At 41.9% G+C, this 15612-nt stretch overlaps 1 protein-coding gene across 1 annotated transcript in view; it reads right to left on the bottom strand.

Moving 5' to 3' along the window:
* Window positions 1-315: 315 nt before the first annotated feature.
* Window positions 316-15612, bottom strand: part of LRMP (lymphoid-restricted membrane protein) — a gene marked incomplete at its 5' end in the record, with an annotated part of 28285 nt that continues 12988 nt past the window's right edge. The window contains 14 exons of the mRNA XM_010187844.1: window positions 316-559; window positions 1638-1742; window positions 1924-2025; window positions 2434-2498; window positions 2606-2683; window positions 3351-3394; window positions 4275-4422; window positions 5279-5413; window positions 6368-6508; window positions 7075-7102; window positions 7187-7241; window positions 8031-8103; window positions 8239-8321; window positions 10452-10565. Of these exons, the coding sequence (XP_010186146.1) occupies window positions 316-559; window positions 1638-1742; window positions 1924-2025; window positions 2434-2498; window positions 2606-2683; window positions 3351-3394; window positions 4275-4422; window positions 5279-5413; window positions 6368-6508; window positions 7075-7102; window positions 7187-7241; window positions 8031-8103; window positions 8239-8321; window positions 10452-10565 (1415 nt within the window). The remainder of the gene's footprint in view (window positions 560-1637; window positions 1743-1923; window positions 2026-2433; window positions 2499-2605; window positions 2684-3350; window positions 3395-4274; window positions 4423-5278; window positions 5414-6367; window positions 6509-7074; window positions 7103-7186; window positions 7242-8030; window positions 8104-8238; window positions 8322-10451; window positions 10566-15612) is intronic.

Below are 15612 nucleotides of genomic sequence, written 5' to 3'. Positions count from 1 at the left end.
AGTCAAATCATTGGAACAGCTCCAATGACTAAAATGCAAACATATTATTTTCATTAAAGCAAAGTAAGTTCTTCTCTTGTGGCTAAACCACTTAGTCATATTTATTCTGAGACCCTTTTAAGTACTTCTAAAGATGACTTTTGTCAAATGGGGAAAAAAAGTTTTCCAATTTTAAGTCATGCTTAAAAAAAAATCCTCTCCCCAAGACACACAACCCAACAAAACAAACACAAACATGTAACCTTAAATATACTATCTCATCTTCTCACAGTCATCCAGAAATTGAAAGTATAACCACAAATATCTGAACTTGTGTTATACTGGGGGTGGTCCATTGTGTTGAAGTCCTGTATATGGCCACAACAGCTGCTGTAGTGAATTCCAGGAGTTCCCAGTTCCTACAGGTGCTGCATCCGCTGGTCTTTGAAGAGAGAGCCCAGTGAGGAAGCTTGTAAGAGCAGCAAGCAGTACCAGGATGGAAACAGATACCCAGACAGTTTTGTTAGCATTGGAAAAGGAATTTTTGAGATGGGATGCCCATGATGACATTAAATTGCACCTGCACAGAAGAGTAAATCAGAGTGGTTCAGTTTTTCTTCAAAACTTAGAAGACCTCTTCCCACACTACTCTCCTACCCTGAAAAACCCTAAAACAATCCAGCCCCCACAAACATACAGATCCTTGACTATCAGAAGTGGCAACGTTGTTGCTGTGTTGGGAGCTACATACAGTGGTAGCTTATGTTCTGGGTTTAAAATGCAGACTTCAGTAAGGAAGTTCTTGATAAGCTGTGTAGGTGATGGACCCAACTTTTAAGTCCATCCATGCTTCCTGTACCACATGCCGCTTCTGAAGAGGTTTCACAAAAGCTGCTGTGCAGATCATCAAGAAATATTGTCAAAAGCACTGAAAGTGCTGGCCTTATGTTTTATTGTGTTCTAGGGCTTCCTTGAGGTTAGAGGGAAGTCTTGCCCTCACTAGCTATCCAAATCCTAGACTCTTATGACATTTGGGTACCTCCATCCTTCATCAAACAATAGGAAAAGCAAATTATTTGTTCTTGCCATCTTCAGTTTTACACACTAGCATAATTGTCTTGTCTTCCCCTGATCAGGAGTGCTTATAGCAAAGGCTTAGCATTGGATATTCACATGGAATAAGTTTACAGAGACAGTGGACCACCTTTCCTGTAAGGCAAGAGCTTCCAAGCAATACTTGTTTAGGACAACACTCTCTTCCTTGACTTGAGAGATTCAGAGGAATTAGCTGGAGCAGTCTGGAGTTAGTTTTGGTAACTACACGTCTGTGTGTGCCCAAGCTACTGGTAAGTTTTGCACAGGCCTCAAATCCTCTATGATTTTTAGAAGTCCATGTTAGTATGCTCTAGTAGCTTAGTTGTAACAGCTATCACAGAGTAAACAAAAGGTGGGATCATAGCATGAGGTTTCTCCTTACCACAGTGTTTAGGGTTAGTAATGAATACCTGGCAGGGTGAGAGTCTAGCACCTGAGTGTACTTCCAGTTGGTTGATTTAAGAAGTGTGCGTTAACAGCCAAACCAAAGCTACAGCTTTGGTTCCTCTTCCCACGTCCACCACCCAAATGCTGCTTTACCTCACGATGATATGAGAACTTACGCTGACTCTAGGTTCCATTTTGATGAAAATTTTCCTTTTTCAGAGATACTTTCCTTCCTGGATGGCTCTTCTTGTACTTCAGTAGGCAGTTCTGACTGCTCATTTCTGTAATGAAACATCAACAGTTCAAAGGTTTTCCAAAGGTTTTCCATCAAGCATTCAACGTGACAGAGCTCAGAAGAACTTCACTTTATAGCCCTGATCAGGTGGTGGACAGTTAAGTTTGTTAAAAACAAACCATCCAGCTCTCCACACATACCTCAGAGGAGGTTGCTGTTGAACTTACTTTGTTTCAGAACATTCATGGTCATACTCCGCCCAGGAATACGTGCTGATGAATCGCTGTAGTGAAGGACGCTTCTCATTTTGCTTTGCTCCTAGCCGCCCCCTGTCATGTTTTAAACAAAATTTGCCTTAATTTCCCCCACCAGATATATAGCAGGAAATTAGAAATTGAGTAGAAGCCTACTTATTGGAGTAGGCCTTAGACAAATAAGTTTCAAAATTATTTGCCTGAAATTAGGCTTTAAAAAAAAACAACAACAAACAACAAACCCATCAATGCCAGGCACCTAGTTTTCATATACTAGTTCTAACACAAGACAGTCAAGGTAATTAAAAAAAGCTGTGACATTCAGTCACAAAGGCTCATTAACCTATTGAAGTATGTAAAATTAGTGTGAAAGATGCAGCCTAAATTTTACTATACTTCAAGACTCTCCATAAGCTGCTCAATGCAGGCCCTCTACGAGTTGAAAATTTAACCTTATTCAAAGACAAACCCAAGTAACTTTACCAGCTGCTTGATCTCCTGTTGAATCTATCACTCCGTTCATCTCCATCAGGTTCATGGAGTTGGGCCTGGAGAAGAGGGTTGACACACTTATTACTGCACGGGCATTTTTATGCTTCAGCCCAGCCAGTTTTGAGAAGGTAAAGTGCCTCACCATCTGGGAACCCTTACTTACCAGTGGCAACCCAATACCTGCATTTCCAGCACTCCTAGGCAATGTTGCAATGCTAACTCTTCGTAGGGATGCTGACGGCTATACAAATAAGAGGCATTACTGACTCTATCAAGGAATGACTGGATTACTCACTGATCACAAAATACAATTTGTTTTTATACAAACTGTACAAAAGAAGTGGATGTTGATACTTGACTTGAAGTGACAAACAAAGAAGAATCAGATCATAAGCACAGCCCAAACCACATCCTTTAAAGCACCATTTGTCCACATTAAGCTGCCGTTTCCCCTCCTAAGCACCTGGAAGTGAGGCTGGCTACACAGCTTCCAGCAAAATACCAAAACTGAATGGGTCTAAATTCCCCTAATGGTGCTCACAGGAATTCTTACAGTCAGTTAGAATTGCTCCCATTTATTTTTTTTTTTAATCTTTCTGTGCTAGCCCTCTTCCGTAACCCCAATGAGTCATCCACACATGAACAATATATCTGAACCACTGCACGAGAGCACAGCCATTTCAGCTTCTGTGAACACTTCATCTTCCAAGTGGGACCACATGGAGTTCCCTTGGGTTGGTAGGGGGAGGTAGAGGTGATAGAAAAAAAACTTCCCCCAGCCCACATTTGAGACAGAAAACAACTAAGTCAACCATGTAGCAGAGCACCAGCACATGACAAAGCAACAAAACAAATACACACACACTTAAATATACTTGAGTTTCATGTTAGGCTGTAAGGGCCATTACCTTAAAGTTAAAAGGATTTGGTAGCTTTTTATTCGTAGAATCATCTGTGAAGAGATCAAATATCAGAAAGGCTTACAGGAACACAGTGAGCTTATTTGCAACTAAAGGTCTGAGTTTTTGCAGTATCTGTTTAAGCAGTGTATCAGAATACTCTAAGAAAGCAGAAATGAGATTTTGGGAAAAAGCTTTCTATTTCATTAGACAAGTTCATAATATTCACACATTGTACATCCTCTACAACCATCAAATTTTGTTGCTATTGTTAAATGTATTCTTGCTATTGAGGCAGTGTCCTGTTACAGTACAATCTTTTACAAGAAAGGAATACCCTGTGATTCAGAAGGCTCTTGCAAGGATTTTACTTGTATGTAAAGACCGCCTTGTCTGGTTTTAAAATACATGCTCTGTTTTTCAGAAAAATTTAATACTTCTCTGGCAAAGCCACAGGTGCACAGTGCCACCTGAAAACCTGACCACTGTACCATCTGCTTAGAGAGGGAAATTCAGAGTACCTGGACTTAAGGAGTGTGGAATTCACACTTAAAGAGTAGGAAGCATCTGTAGAGAGGGGTGAAAGCTCAGCTACCTAGAAATAGCTGCTGGGAGTGCTCCAGCATGAGTGAGCATCTGAATTTACTGCTCACAAGGAGTAAGATTATCACCACCACATGCAATGTACTTTTCTAAAAGCCAGAATGTTACTGCATGCTTGCAATGTTTCCCCCCATGACAGTTTAATTTCAACAAGAAACAAGAATTGTTTCCAATGCTGTTAGTAAATTGCTGATTTTTCCTCTATTTTTTTAGGAAAGGGAGATACAGCAGTTATATAACCCCTCCACCTAAGATGTTATACTTCAACTTTAAGGGTCTCTCTGGCAGATGCTATGAAAAAGAAAGACTAAGCAGTTTTTCTTGAGTTACCTCGGTCTCCAAGAGAGCTAAAGGATCTCTCATTCTGGAGCAGGACCTGCTTCAGCTCCTCAAGTTCTGCATGTTCCTTTGCATACATGCGCTTCAGGTTTTCCACGTGTTGGATCATGACCTCCACAGCCTTGCTGACACGGCTCTCCTAACAGAGTAGGTGCAACAGCAGTAAAAAAAAAAAACAAAAAAAACAAAAAAAAGAAGTCTCCTTGAGGACCTGCATCACATTTAGGGTTTAAGACTTCTCCCCCTTTCCTTTCCCTTAGCCATCTACCCTCATCTTGTATCTCTATAATGCAACATCCTCTTTTTTGTCCACCCTTTCATAGTTTCACTACAACCCATTTCTCAACACAGCTCTTATTTCTCTAGCAACTACTCTTATCTTAAGTAAATTAGTCTTCATTTTCTAAGCCTTTACAACTCCTCCTCATCTCTTTCTCTGATCTACAGTCTCAGCTGCCACCACGCATTTGCTAGTACTGCCAAGTCATATTTTCATGCTGTTCTTTGGCATTATACACAATTACGCATAACATTTGAGCAGGTCTTTGTAAATTTCCATAGATTTAGCTTATTAGCTGCCCTTTCCAGAAGGCACAGAAATACCATTAGAGCATCAAGACTATTGTTAGCACATTGCATTCTTATGCTCTCTACTGTACAGATTCCTCTGCTGCAAGTTTTTTCAGATTTTTTTTTTTTGGGGGGGGCGGTGGGGGGGTAGAGGGCTTTCTATTAAATAGAGACCATATTTCTGCTGTGTGTTTTTTGCACAATGCTGGTGCAGCATAGCTGCTCTCAGTGCCTAGGACTTCTTGTAACAACACAAACAGTTATCTGAGAGGAGGAGGCCTGGACTAAGCTGCACTGGACAGTCAGCATTACATACACAAGTTTCCTAAATCTAGTTCTGGAACCAGAAGCCTTGCAAACAGACTGCTGTTCCTTCACCTCCAGGAAAACTTTTGTACAAAAGACATTTACGTGGAAATGGTTACCTGATTAATAGCTCCCAACATCTCTGCTCTACTGGCGACACGGGCTGCATACTGGCTAAGGAACTGCAAGCTTTTCTGCAACTTCTTAATGATCTCCTGTGCTTGGTTATCTTCTTCACACAAAGGAGCTAAAGCCTGAGAGGCAAGGTGGTAAGAAAACGGGCATAAGCTATTAGTAGAGAAGGAAAGGTGAACCTAACTGCTCACAGGATCACAGACTGGTAAGGGTTGGGAGGGACCTCTGGAGATCATCCAGTCCAACCCCCTTCACCCAGAGCAGGCTGCACAGGAACGTGTCCAAGCAGGTTTTGAATATCTTCAGAAAAGGAGACCACAACCTCTCTGGGCAGCCTGGTCCAGTGCTCTGTCACCCTCAAAGTAAAGAGATTTTTATTCACATTGATCTTAAGCTTCCTGTGTTCCAGTTTGTGCCCATTCATCCTTGTCCTGTCACTGGGCATCACTGAAAAGAAACTAGCCTCATCCTCTGGATACCCACCCTTTAGATATCTATAAGCATTGATAAGATCCCCTCTAAGTGTCCTCTTCTCCAGGCTAAACAGACCCACGTTTTTCAACCTTTCCTCATAAGAGAGATTCTCCAGTTCCTTCATAATCTTCATAGCCGTCTGCTGGACTCTCTCCAGTGGTTCCTGGTCTCTCTTGAACTGGGAAGCCCAGAAATGGACACAGTACTCTATATGTAGCCTCACTAGGGCATAGTAGTACAGTGATGACACTTGTGACTGTGGGCCTGAACACAAGATCAGCATCCAACATGTGCAATCAGACCTCCAGTGGGCAGAAACTTCGGCTTACCCAGCATTAAAAAAAGCCAGCTGAAAACTGGGGTTCTTGCCATATGTTTGTGCAATAGAAAGACTCCCCACTGCCTGTGCGCACAATACACTCAGATGAAGGTGACCCCTCGAATGCTAAGTCTCTCATATTTCAGCTGCATCACTTAGAACATCATAGGCTTGCTTATAATGTATCACACACATGTACATCCTAAAAAGAGCCGTACTAAGAGAGATCCTTTCACAACCGCTCATCCCATCCACTCTGCCAGCCTTGGCCAATACTAACCTCTAACATCTTTAGAGCATTTGTGATCTCCTTTTTCAAATTTTCTTCAGCCAAGTCTCGGGACCTTTCTTCAAGCCTCACTCTCTTGTCCAAAGTAAACAAGTCACATTTAAAACCTAAAGACAGCCTCAGAAATTCAGCCTGTTATGGGAAAGAAAAAGACTTCAGAATAACCCAAGTGATGCAGAAGTTTTAAAAGTAGATTTGGATACTGACATGACGTTTGTGACTATACCCCATGAACAAAGCTATAGAAAAGATACAGAAGAGAAAGTGAACATGGCCCACTTCCCCAAAGCCAGTCTTCCCATCTGCAGTAATGGGGAAAACAGTGTGCAGCCAGAATAGCCAATATCCTGGCAGCATGCAGTGTGCCATCTGTGTCTTCTGACAAAACTGTCTTAAATCAGCACGTTCTGCCTGGGAGGAGGTCACAGCTATGCTCCTTCAAGCTTGCAAACAAGTGTTTCAATGGTGACAAGTCTTTTGTTCAGTTTCACAGATTTCCACCTTTTCCCATCCCATCTCTTCCAAAATTTCCATTAGGCTTGGAAAGACAGGTTTGAGAAGCCGATTTATATAAAATACATCCAGTTTAAAGGTTCTTGGCACCATTCTTTTACATAGGACAAAATATTAATCAGTCCTTATCTACAAGATATTTCTGTTGTCTGAGATACTTAAGGATACAAGCAGTTGAGACTTACCTCCACTTCTTTCTCATTAGGGGAGTCACTGTAGGATAAGAAGAAGCAATCATGTAAGACTGCAGCTTTAAATTCACACCTGCAGGTGATCATTAAAAGTCAGAATACTTACGACTCATTTTGCTTTGTTTTCTCTCCTTTAATGCCACCTGTCATGGGTGAACTCCCTGAGAAGAGAGAAAAAAGTTCTCAAACAAAAGTGAAAACAGCCTCCCAAAAACAGTTTGTGAAAGTCTTTTAAGCTTCAAGAGAAACCACTGTTAAAGATTTCCAGTGTTAAGCTCTTGCCAATAAAAGCAACTGGTGTACCTCAGACTATACTAGGGTTAGAGTGCCAGTAAGACAACACTCACTTGTACAAAGCCCCCGAAGTTAGTTGTTCGGTTGGCTTCAACTGGCATCTAATTAGCACAGGAATGGTTAATGATAGGTTTTCGCTTAAGTCCCCAGCCCATAGGTTCAGGATGTACAGGACTTACTACATCAGTGGACTCCAAAGGCAAAAGGTGAGGTGACTAGAAGAGTGGAGGTGTCTAAGCATGGTTCAATAGAAACATTATCCTGCCTATCTATATCGTATTACCCCAAGCTCTGGCTACCACAGAGGATGCTGCTTTACAAATACTTTAAGAGCAGGCATGCCAGAACTTGTTTCAAATATCTCAACTCCTTCACAGCTCCTAAGAAATTTTCCCTCCTGTCTAGAAGATGGAGCTGGTTAGATGAGTATCTGTAAGAGTCAGAGAAGCAGATTTTGCAAAAACAACATTTTCTCTCTTTCTCCACTGCTAATCCATTTTGTTCTCTAACTGCAGCTACTATTCCTTAAAACAAAATCCCCTCATAATTGGTGTGGGGCAGGCAGCTCTCTGCACCTCTTAACACGGCTTTTGACCAGGTGACCAAGGCACGTGCCTCAATTAGTTACATGTATGTGTTCAGCAGAAATCTCTTACCTTTCTTACTGAGAGCCACAGCTGGTGCTTCCTCACTCTGTTCTTTATTATTTTTCTTTTCCTGGTCCACCTCCTAAAGGCAAATCAGAGATCAGTTACAGCAAGGGAACAGCCACAACACCACTGGAAGGGTCTGTCCCCTCCTGTGGTATCTTTGTCACTGCTCAGCCAAACCAGCTCTGTGTTTCACTGCCACTAGGACTCTTACCCACTCTTGCTTTAAGATGTGTTGAAAAGCAGGCTTCTGTTCTTCTGTCATGGAGCAGAATTCCTTCTTGGTCAGATCTGCTCCTAGAGAGAAACATTACAGAAACCAAACATAACAATAAAAACAAAGCAAGCCTCCAACATCCGATGTACTAGCCATGGACCAACAGGGCTAAAAAATGGCAGCAAATGTCAGGACAGGGCATTAAGAAGGAGAGGTAGTGGCAAAGAACACTGTAAAAAGATAAAGGAAGAAGCGGGATGATAGTTATGTTTGGCTTGTAAAAATAACCCAGTAAGAAATATTACATGTCTACAAGTGAGGTTATTATAACTGGTTGTAGTTGTTCTAGTTGAAGTTGCAAGAGTTACAGCGAAATTCCCTTCAATAAATGAGTTTCGTTATTTTGCTACCAGCATAGGTTTTGTTTTGTTTGTTTGCAATTTAAAGAGACAGTTTAAAATCTTTATTTGGAATTCTATAAGCTCAGGAATGTACAAAAAAAATCAAATGCACAGACTAAACAGGAAAAGTGATGAGTATTTGTAATTATCACCTTTCAGATTACACAATATCAGATGAAGTCAAGACATAGATGCTACTTCAGCTGCTGTTAGAGGAGTTTGAGCATAACCAGCTTGTCAAGTGCATACAGTTGTGGTATTTCAGGTGTCCATAAGCTTCAAGCATGGTCCAGCACTTGGACTGTTCTTTGTACCTAAAAAGTGAACTAGCAGAGTGCTGATAGAGCCAGCAAAAGAACTCTTTGCCAAAAGGTGAGTGGCAATGAACTGGTAAGTTCAGGAACTGATGATGCCAGCTCAAGTGCAACACAACCTGCCAAGTGCTGCATTTTAGAAAAGTTTTAAAGCAAGCAATAATAACCTCCAGAAAGACAGCTATTAAAAAGATTTAATAAGAAAATATTTAAGAAACTGAAGAAAGTCTGAGAGTCACACCAGTTTCTTGTGCAGCAGTAACTGGTAGCTATTTATACCTTTTAGAACTCATAAAATTTATTATTTTTTTGGCTGATTATGTAGTCCTATACTGCCAAAAAGTTGCAAATCAAAGAAACAGTACAACAAGCAGCTTTAGATTTGAAGCGCTTTCTCTTTTCATCCTTAACAACAACAACAACAACAACAACTTCTTAGCATGCCCTTTTATCCTTGTTGATTTGTGCTGCAGCCCTATATGTCCAACCAGGCTCCCCAGCACCTTTGAAAGACAGTGTGTGATACTAGCAGAAACCACAAGTGGAGATTCATCAGTGTCTCCCTTCCAATACTGGAAACACTTTCTATTCAGGGATGTGCAACAAGGCAGCAGGATCTCAGACTTTAAAGACGTTTGGACTCTCTTATCTGTTTTGCATACCTGTTTCCTCCTTGCCAAAGGCAACTAAACCACATGTGAGAATTAACGGCAGAGGCAAATTAGTAGAAAGAAAATATGTTTAAGTGAGGGGGCTGATTTTAGGTGTCAGGAAGACAGTACTAAAGAAAGAAACAAAACCAAATAGGAAATGACGACAAAAAGTCTTATATTTAGGTAAAGGTTAAAAATGGTTACAAACAAGCACGCAGACATATCCTGTGCTGCTTATTCAGACAAAGTTGGGGTTTTTTTAATAGTGTTAATAGATCACGTGCATGTACTCCAGTTTTGTTTTGCTTTTATTTTTTAAGTGAAAGAAGCACCACCAGATCTGGTAAGCATAATTCTTCTGGGTGTTTATGGCTATAGCAAAAGACAGAACTATACACAAAGGCCTCTCTCATCATCTCTTCTTGACCCATCCCAACTTCTTAGGCACTGAGCTTCACTTTTGAAAGATAAGAGGGCATTATTTACTCTAGCTATTTGTGACCAAACTTTTTAAAAGCCATGACAACTTTCTCTCTTCTCCCAAAATTGCCTGTGGTTTAGTATCCACACTATGTTCTGCCAGCTTGGCAAGCATCAAGATTTCACTAGCTTTTTTCATGCTTGCTTCTTGGTGTGCTGTAGGCCATTGGCCACCATTAAGTAGGTAAAGCCTTATTCCTACTCAGAGTTTCAGGGAGGGTTGAGAGCACTTGCAGGAGAAAATAATTGCAAAAATAGACATTCACAAGCTATTTTTCTTATTCGGCTTCCTCACTCCAAAGTAGTGCTGAAAGCAAGCCATTTCCTGTGCAAGTGCCAAGGCACTGCAGCAGTCACTGTACCTGATACAGGACCAGCTGGATCCTTATTGCTGTTCTTCACCATTGCTAGAGAAGTTGGCACATCTTCCTCTTTTTCATGTGAGCACTTTGATTTTTCCTCCATAGCAAGGCAGCCTATAGCATCAGGCAACAGAAGACAGAACTTTTACTGTTCAGCACACGTGCAGACTAGAGCTTATCCATTTCCAAGACTTTCAGTGCAAAAAGTTTACACACCTGTGCCCCAAATTAAGGTTTTACCTGTTACAGGTGCAGTTCTTTCCAAAGAGGATGTAAGAACTTCTTGGGGTGAAGTTAAGTGATCACTGCCAAAACAAAGTTCTTTCAGATACTCATCCATATTAAATAATCATGATAAAGGCTTTTAAAAGCTTGCACAAAACCTAACCTGGATGGGATCAGGCCAGCTGGTAGAGTTGGCTCTGCACAGTCAGTCTTAATGGAAAAAAGAAAGAAGAGTTAGTACCAGGGAAAGGATTGCCATAGAGTAGAAGATTTGTATGGCAAAGTTTTAATAATTCCCCCAGCTGTGCCTGCATTATTTCAGCAGTGAAGAATTAGATGGTAAGGGCATGCAGACTCACCCACTGGTCGAAAGCCACCCATACATAGTATGTAGCTTAGCATGCTATCGCCATTAGGAGTGATAACTATGTTTCTGCAGAAACCTTCTCAGAAATATCATACTTGGGAGATGTATTTTGGCTCCTGACTTCATGTTTTCAGATTGCCAACCCATGCATTACCACACCATTGTTCCATCTTAATGCTGTGCATCAAGATCAATCCATTTTCCAGGTCTTGACCTCACACCTGACAAGTGAGGTGCACAGAGTTTCACTCGGCTATAGATTTAAGACTCATTTAAGTAAATAAAAGCATTAATAGCAACAGCTTTACCAAGCAGATTTTTCATAATGCAGAAAACTTGCTTGTTGTGTTGTACTTTTTAGTGTACACCTTTGAATGACACTAGTTTTCAATATTATAGATAACAATTACCTAGCCACTGCAGAAGACTTCAGGCCTCCTCCTTTTGCATGCAAACAGCAGAGAGGAATTCAGCAGTTAGAGACTGGTACATAGCTTTAGTCATGTTACTTTAATCGCCACAGTGCTGTTCTGGACCAGAGTCTTATCACATCACAGACAAAACCAGCATCCTCTTAAGTCTCTTAATATGGCAAAGGGGTAATGAAAAGGAAATATCCCTCTTCCTTGTTTCACCCCAGATAACTCCAGCTTCCTTATTCAATCGATTGGTCTCTCTTTATGGTTGAGAATAGAGGGTGAAACAGAGGTTTAAAGGTTTAAGTCGGTAATGACTTGTGATGAACTTCACCCACTGCTGAAGAGAAGGCTAAATAGGCAAAAAAAAAAAAACCCAAACCAAACAACCCATCTCCAAGCAGAGCAGGTATGAGGCTGGCCAGCTTTGAGTAGCTCCCTACGTAACAAGTGTCACAAGAGCGCTATTGAAGTCAGGGGAGGACAACGGAAAAGCCACATCAGTGAGTGATCATCTGTGTTCTGGTATCATTGCTTCCGCCTCAAACATCCTCAGAGGACCCAGGAAACCCAGCAAAGTTGAAAAGGAGGTGACCAAAGCCTCCAGTCACTTCCGAGAGCAAGTGGCTGTTCCCAGCATGAGTAAGTGCCTGCTCTCTCTCCTCACCACCCTTCACCCATCGCAGCTCCACTGCACTCAGAGCCTTGCCCCAGCCAGCTGGATGCTTCCTCTAATGCAAATCCAGGCTATTTTTATTCTTATTTGAATTCTCTATTAAGCTTAAGGAAGTACAACATTGCATTTGCCTTGTTTAGGCCATTAGGTCTACAGGAGTATTGGGGAAGGAGAACGTGAAAATGAAGAGCATGTTGGAATGAAAACAAAGACATCTAAAGGGCTTTTAGAACACACACACCCCCCACACCACCTAAACAAACAAAAACCTCCTTGCATCACCAAGAACCCACTAGAGCAATACATTATTCTGCATGCCCTCTCCCTCCAGAGGTAACCACATGAAAACCCTCAATTCAGTTTTTAAAACTCCATACTGACTATTAGGATTGTCAGCTCCCATGGATTGCACAGGGTATGCTTAAAGCAAAAAAAAATAAATCTTGAGAACAAGAAGCAAACCCAAACATTCCAGATTTCCTAATAAAAATCTGTTTGCCTAGGGCATTAGAGAATGGTGGTTCTTCCTAATAAAAAGATTGTGTTGAAGAAGATCCTGCAGTACAATGGTAATCACACTTCCCCCCTCCATCCCTTCAATTAGCCTAATAATCCAAGGATCCTCTATCACAGCAGGTAAGTTCTGGCCGCAGCCTTATGTAAGTCCTTCCAGACGAGTATTAATATTTGGAAGGCATCTGGTTTTCACACTATGATAGGACTTTCATATTTATAAATCAAAATAAATATAAGCAGCCCAAGCTTCATCTGGCTCTCACAAGGGCTCAATCCTTTATTAAATAGCCCCTAAACTCCTTTGGGGACAAAGCTTTGACAAAATAATTTGTTACTTACATGCTGAAGGGCTTGTTCTGCTCAAACACATCTGCACCCATAATATAATAAAAAAGTCACCAGGGAGACTTTTCCTATTAAACAAGGATATTCAAATCTTGCTGCACGTCACAGTTTTTAGAACAGATACTGGACACAGCCCGTTTCCCTTTTCTCTAGGACAAGCTTTAACATTTTCATTTTCTCTCTAGAATATTCACACAGGAAGTTTATATTATTAAAAAAAGAAACCATTTCTGAGCCAAGCTGGAATTACAGAAAGCTCCAGAGCAATGAAGCACAGGCATTGTGAACAACTTTGCAATGCTGTGACTTTCCAGAAGGACTGGATGGAGCAAGAGCCCTTGAGATTATCCTCTTTAAGGTATCTTAAGTAGTAGCAGCACAGGCTGGAAGCTCCTTATCTGTTCTACCCCAACCGAGTGGTGTACTGAAACCACAGGCAGTCTCCACCACTCTTACTTTTTATCCTCACTGCATCTGCTGCCTTGATTTGCTGCTACAACTGCCATTGCTGCAGGTACCACCCCTCAGCTACGGTAGGACTGAGGCTGCCTGCTCATTAGCCTTGCAAATGTTATTTCCAGGTTCACAGAAACCACTGACCAATGCTCTTCCATCACCACCACCAATACCAGTTTGAAAAGCTAATTAGAAGCCCTGCATGGCAGGGCTGAGGTCTAGATTTCAATAGTGAGTGTTTTGGCACTGAGCACAGGTAGGTGTGCTGAGCTGCAGCTCATCTTGCTGTTGCCATGGGAAAGCCAACTGACAGCTCAAGCTGTAGATACAGGATTTGATACAGCAGCAATGGTATATCTGACCACACCAGCTGAAGGAAGGTTTCCATACAGCACAGATGTCATTTTTCAGCTGTTACATGGTAGCCACAGGAGAAAGTGCAGAGAAAGGCAGTGTTCACAGCTAAAACATCTTGTGGCTTCTTGCAGGTGGATAAGAAGCGCAAAATCGCTCAGACTTCCCTGGCAGAACTGAGTAGTGCTGTAGAAACGGTACTGTCTCAAGCCTTGAAACCACATTTAAAACACTCGCCGGCTAAAAGCACAACCCAGATGCACATGGACATCAAGATATTTGGGTCTATAATACAGTATATTCCAGAAGTGTGCCCAAATAGAGGGGGCTACCCCACACAGAACAAGATGTCACAGCACCCTGCTGACCGATGCCAGCTCCATTCACCTTGGAGCAGTGCTGATTTATAGCTGCTCAGCTGGGATCTGAGAAAGGCACTAAATGCTTGAACCCATTCAAAAATCACATCTCGGGCATCAGAGACAGCACTCACCTCAGTCAGTGAAGAGTCCATCATTGCAATGGAAACAGGAAGGTCTGCATCAGTACAGTTACCAGCAGAGCATATTTTCCACCTGGCAATACACATTTTATTTGCATATTGCCCAAACCACAGTGAGCGATATTGCCTATTTTCCTTAAGCACATAACAACCAAAGTCACCACTATCTGTATAGTCAGACAGCTGGTCTCTGAGAAAGATAAATTCATCACTCGTATCAATCCCTCCTCCCCCAAACAGCAAGAACCACCAACAGCCCTCCCAACCTCCTCCACACTGCACAGTTCTACAGAAAAATCGGTGGCAAAAGCTTCAAGAGCTGCTGAGTCTTTTGCTGCAGACTGCTTGCCTCTGCATCTTCATCTTCAGGAACATCCTTACCTTTTAAAATATTCACTGACAAGAGCTAGCTAGCATTTGTAATCTTAGGCAGTCCAATCTCAATTTTAAACATCTAAGGAGGCAGCTTGATAGGCAGAGACCTCAGAACTTCTGCTCTAAACTCTGGGAAAAAAATATGACACCTCAAAGCCAATAGGATTTTGGCTTCTAAATGGGAGTGTCAGTTGCAAGTTAAGCTCTGAAAATAGACACAAGAACACCTACATCATGCCTCAGTTCTCCAGCATGAAGTGGAAGCACCACCACTATTTGGCTAATGGTCATACCAACAGTTTCAGTAAAAAGCTTTAATACTACTCTTGTGACTAGAGGTTAAGTGCTACCTGTAACACCATTAGCTGGCTACAGTGTGTCCAGTATTTCCTAGAAGTCCCTCTGTTGAGCTCAGTATGTTCTGGAGATATAGCTTTCCCTTGGAGCCTGCTAGACCCCATGGACTCTTTCATCCTTCATCCCGAAGAGTAATTCTGCCATCTTGCACCCCACTGACCTCACATCCCAAGTGGACACGTGTCCCAGATCACAGCTGTCAAATGTGCAGCTGCCAGAGCTCTGCCTGCAAGGCCAATCCCAGTCATACACAGGAGGGTTATTTAGGCACGACGTTTCCAAGTTCAGAGCATCTGTTAAGAGATAAGTGTGTGCAGAGTGGCAGTCATTGGCAAAGTTGGGTGTAACCACACATCAGGTTTTGACTAAGTCTAAAATAATCAAGAAGCAGACCAACCAAATCCAGATGTATAAGGCAGCTTCCCTATTGGTATGAGCAGGTGAGGTTGTGTGGCCATAGCATATTTTGTAGGTGGAGAGTCCGCAGCACCCAAGGATGGGTATTTTCCATCAGTCAGGTTATAGAAACTTCCACATAGGACAGCTTTGTCATAGTGACTTGTTTTTCATGG

The sequence above is a fragment of the Mesitornis unicolor genome, unplaced genomic scaffold (assembly GCF_000695765.1).
Source record: "Mesitornis unicolor isolate BGI_N332 unplaced genomic scaffold, ASM69576v1 scaffold18687, whole genome shotgun sequence".
NCBI lineage: Eukaryota > Metazoa > Chordata > Aves > Mesitornithiformes > Mesitornithidae > Mesitornis > Mesitornis unicolor.
The sequence above is the reverse complement of the archived record's forward strand: the minus strand, read 5'-3'. Positions and strand labels throughout refer to the sequence as shown.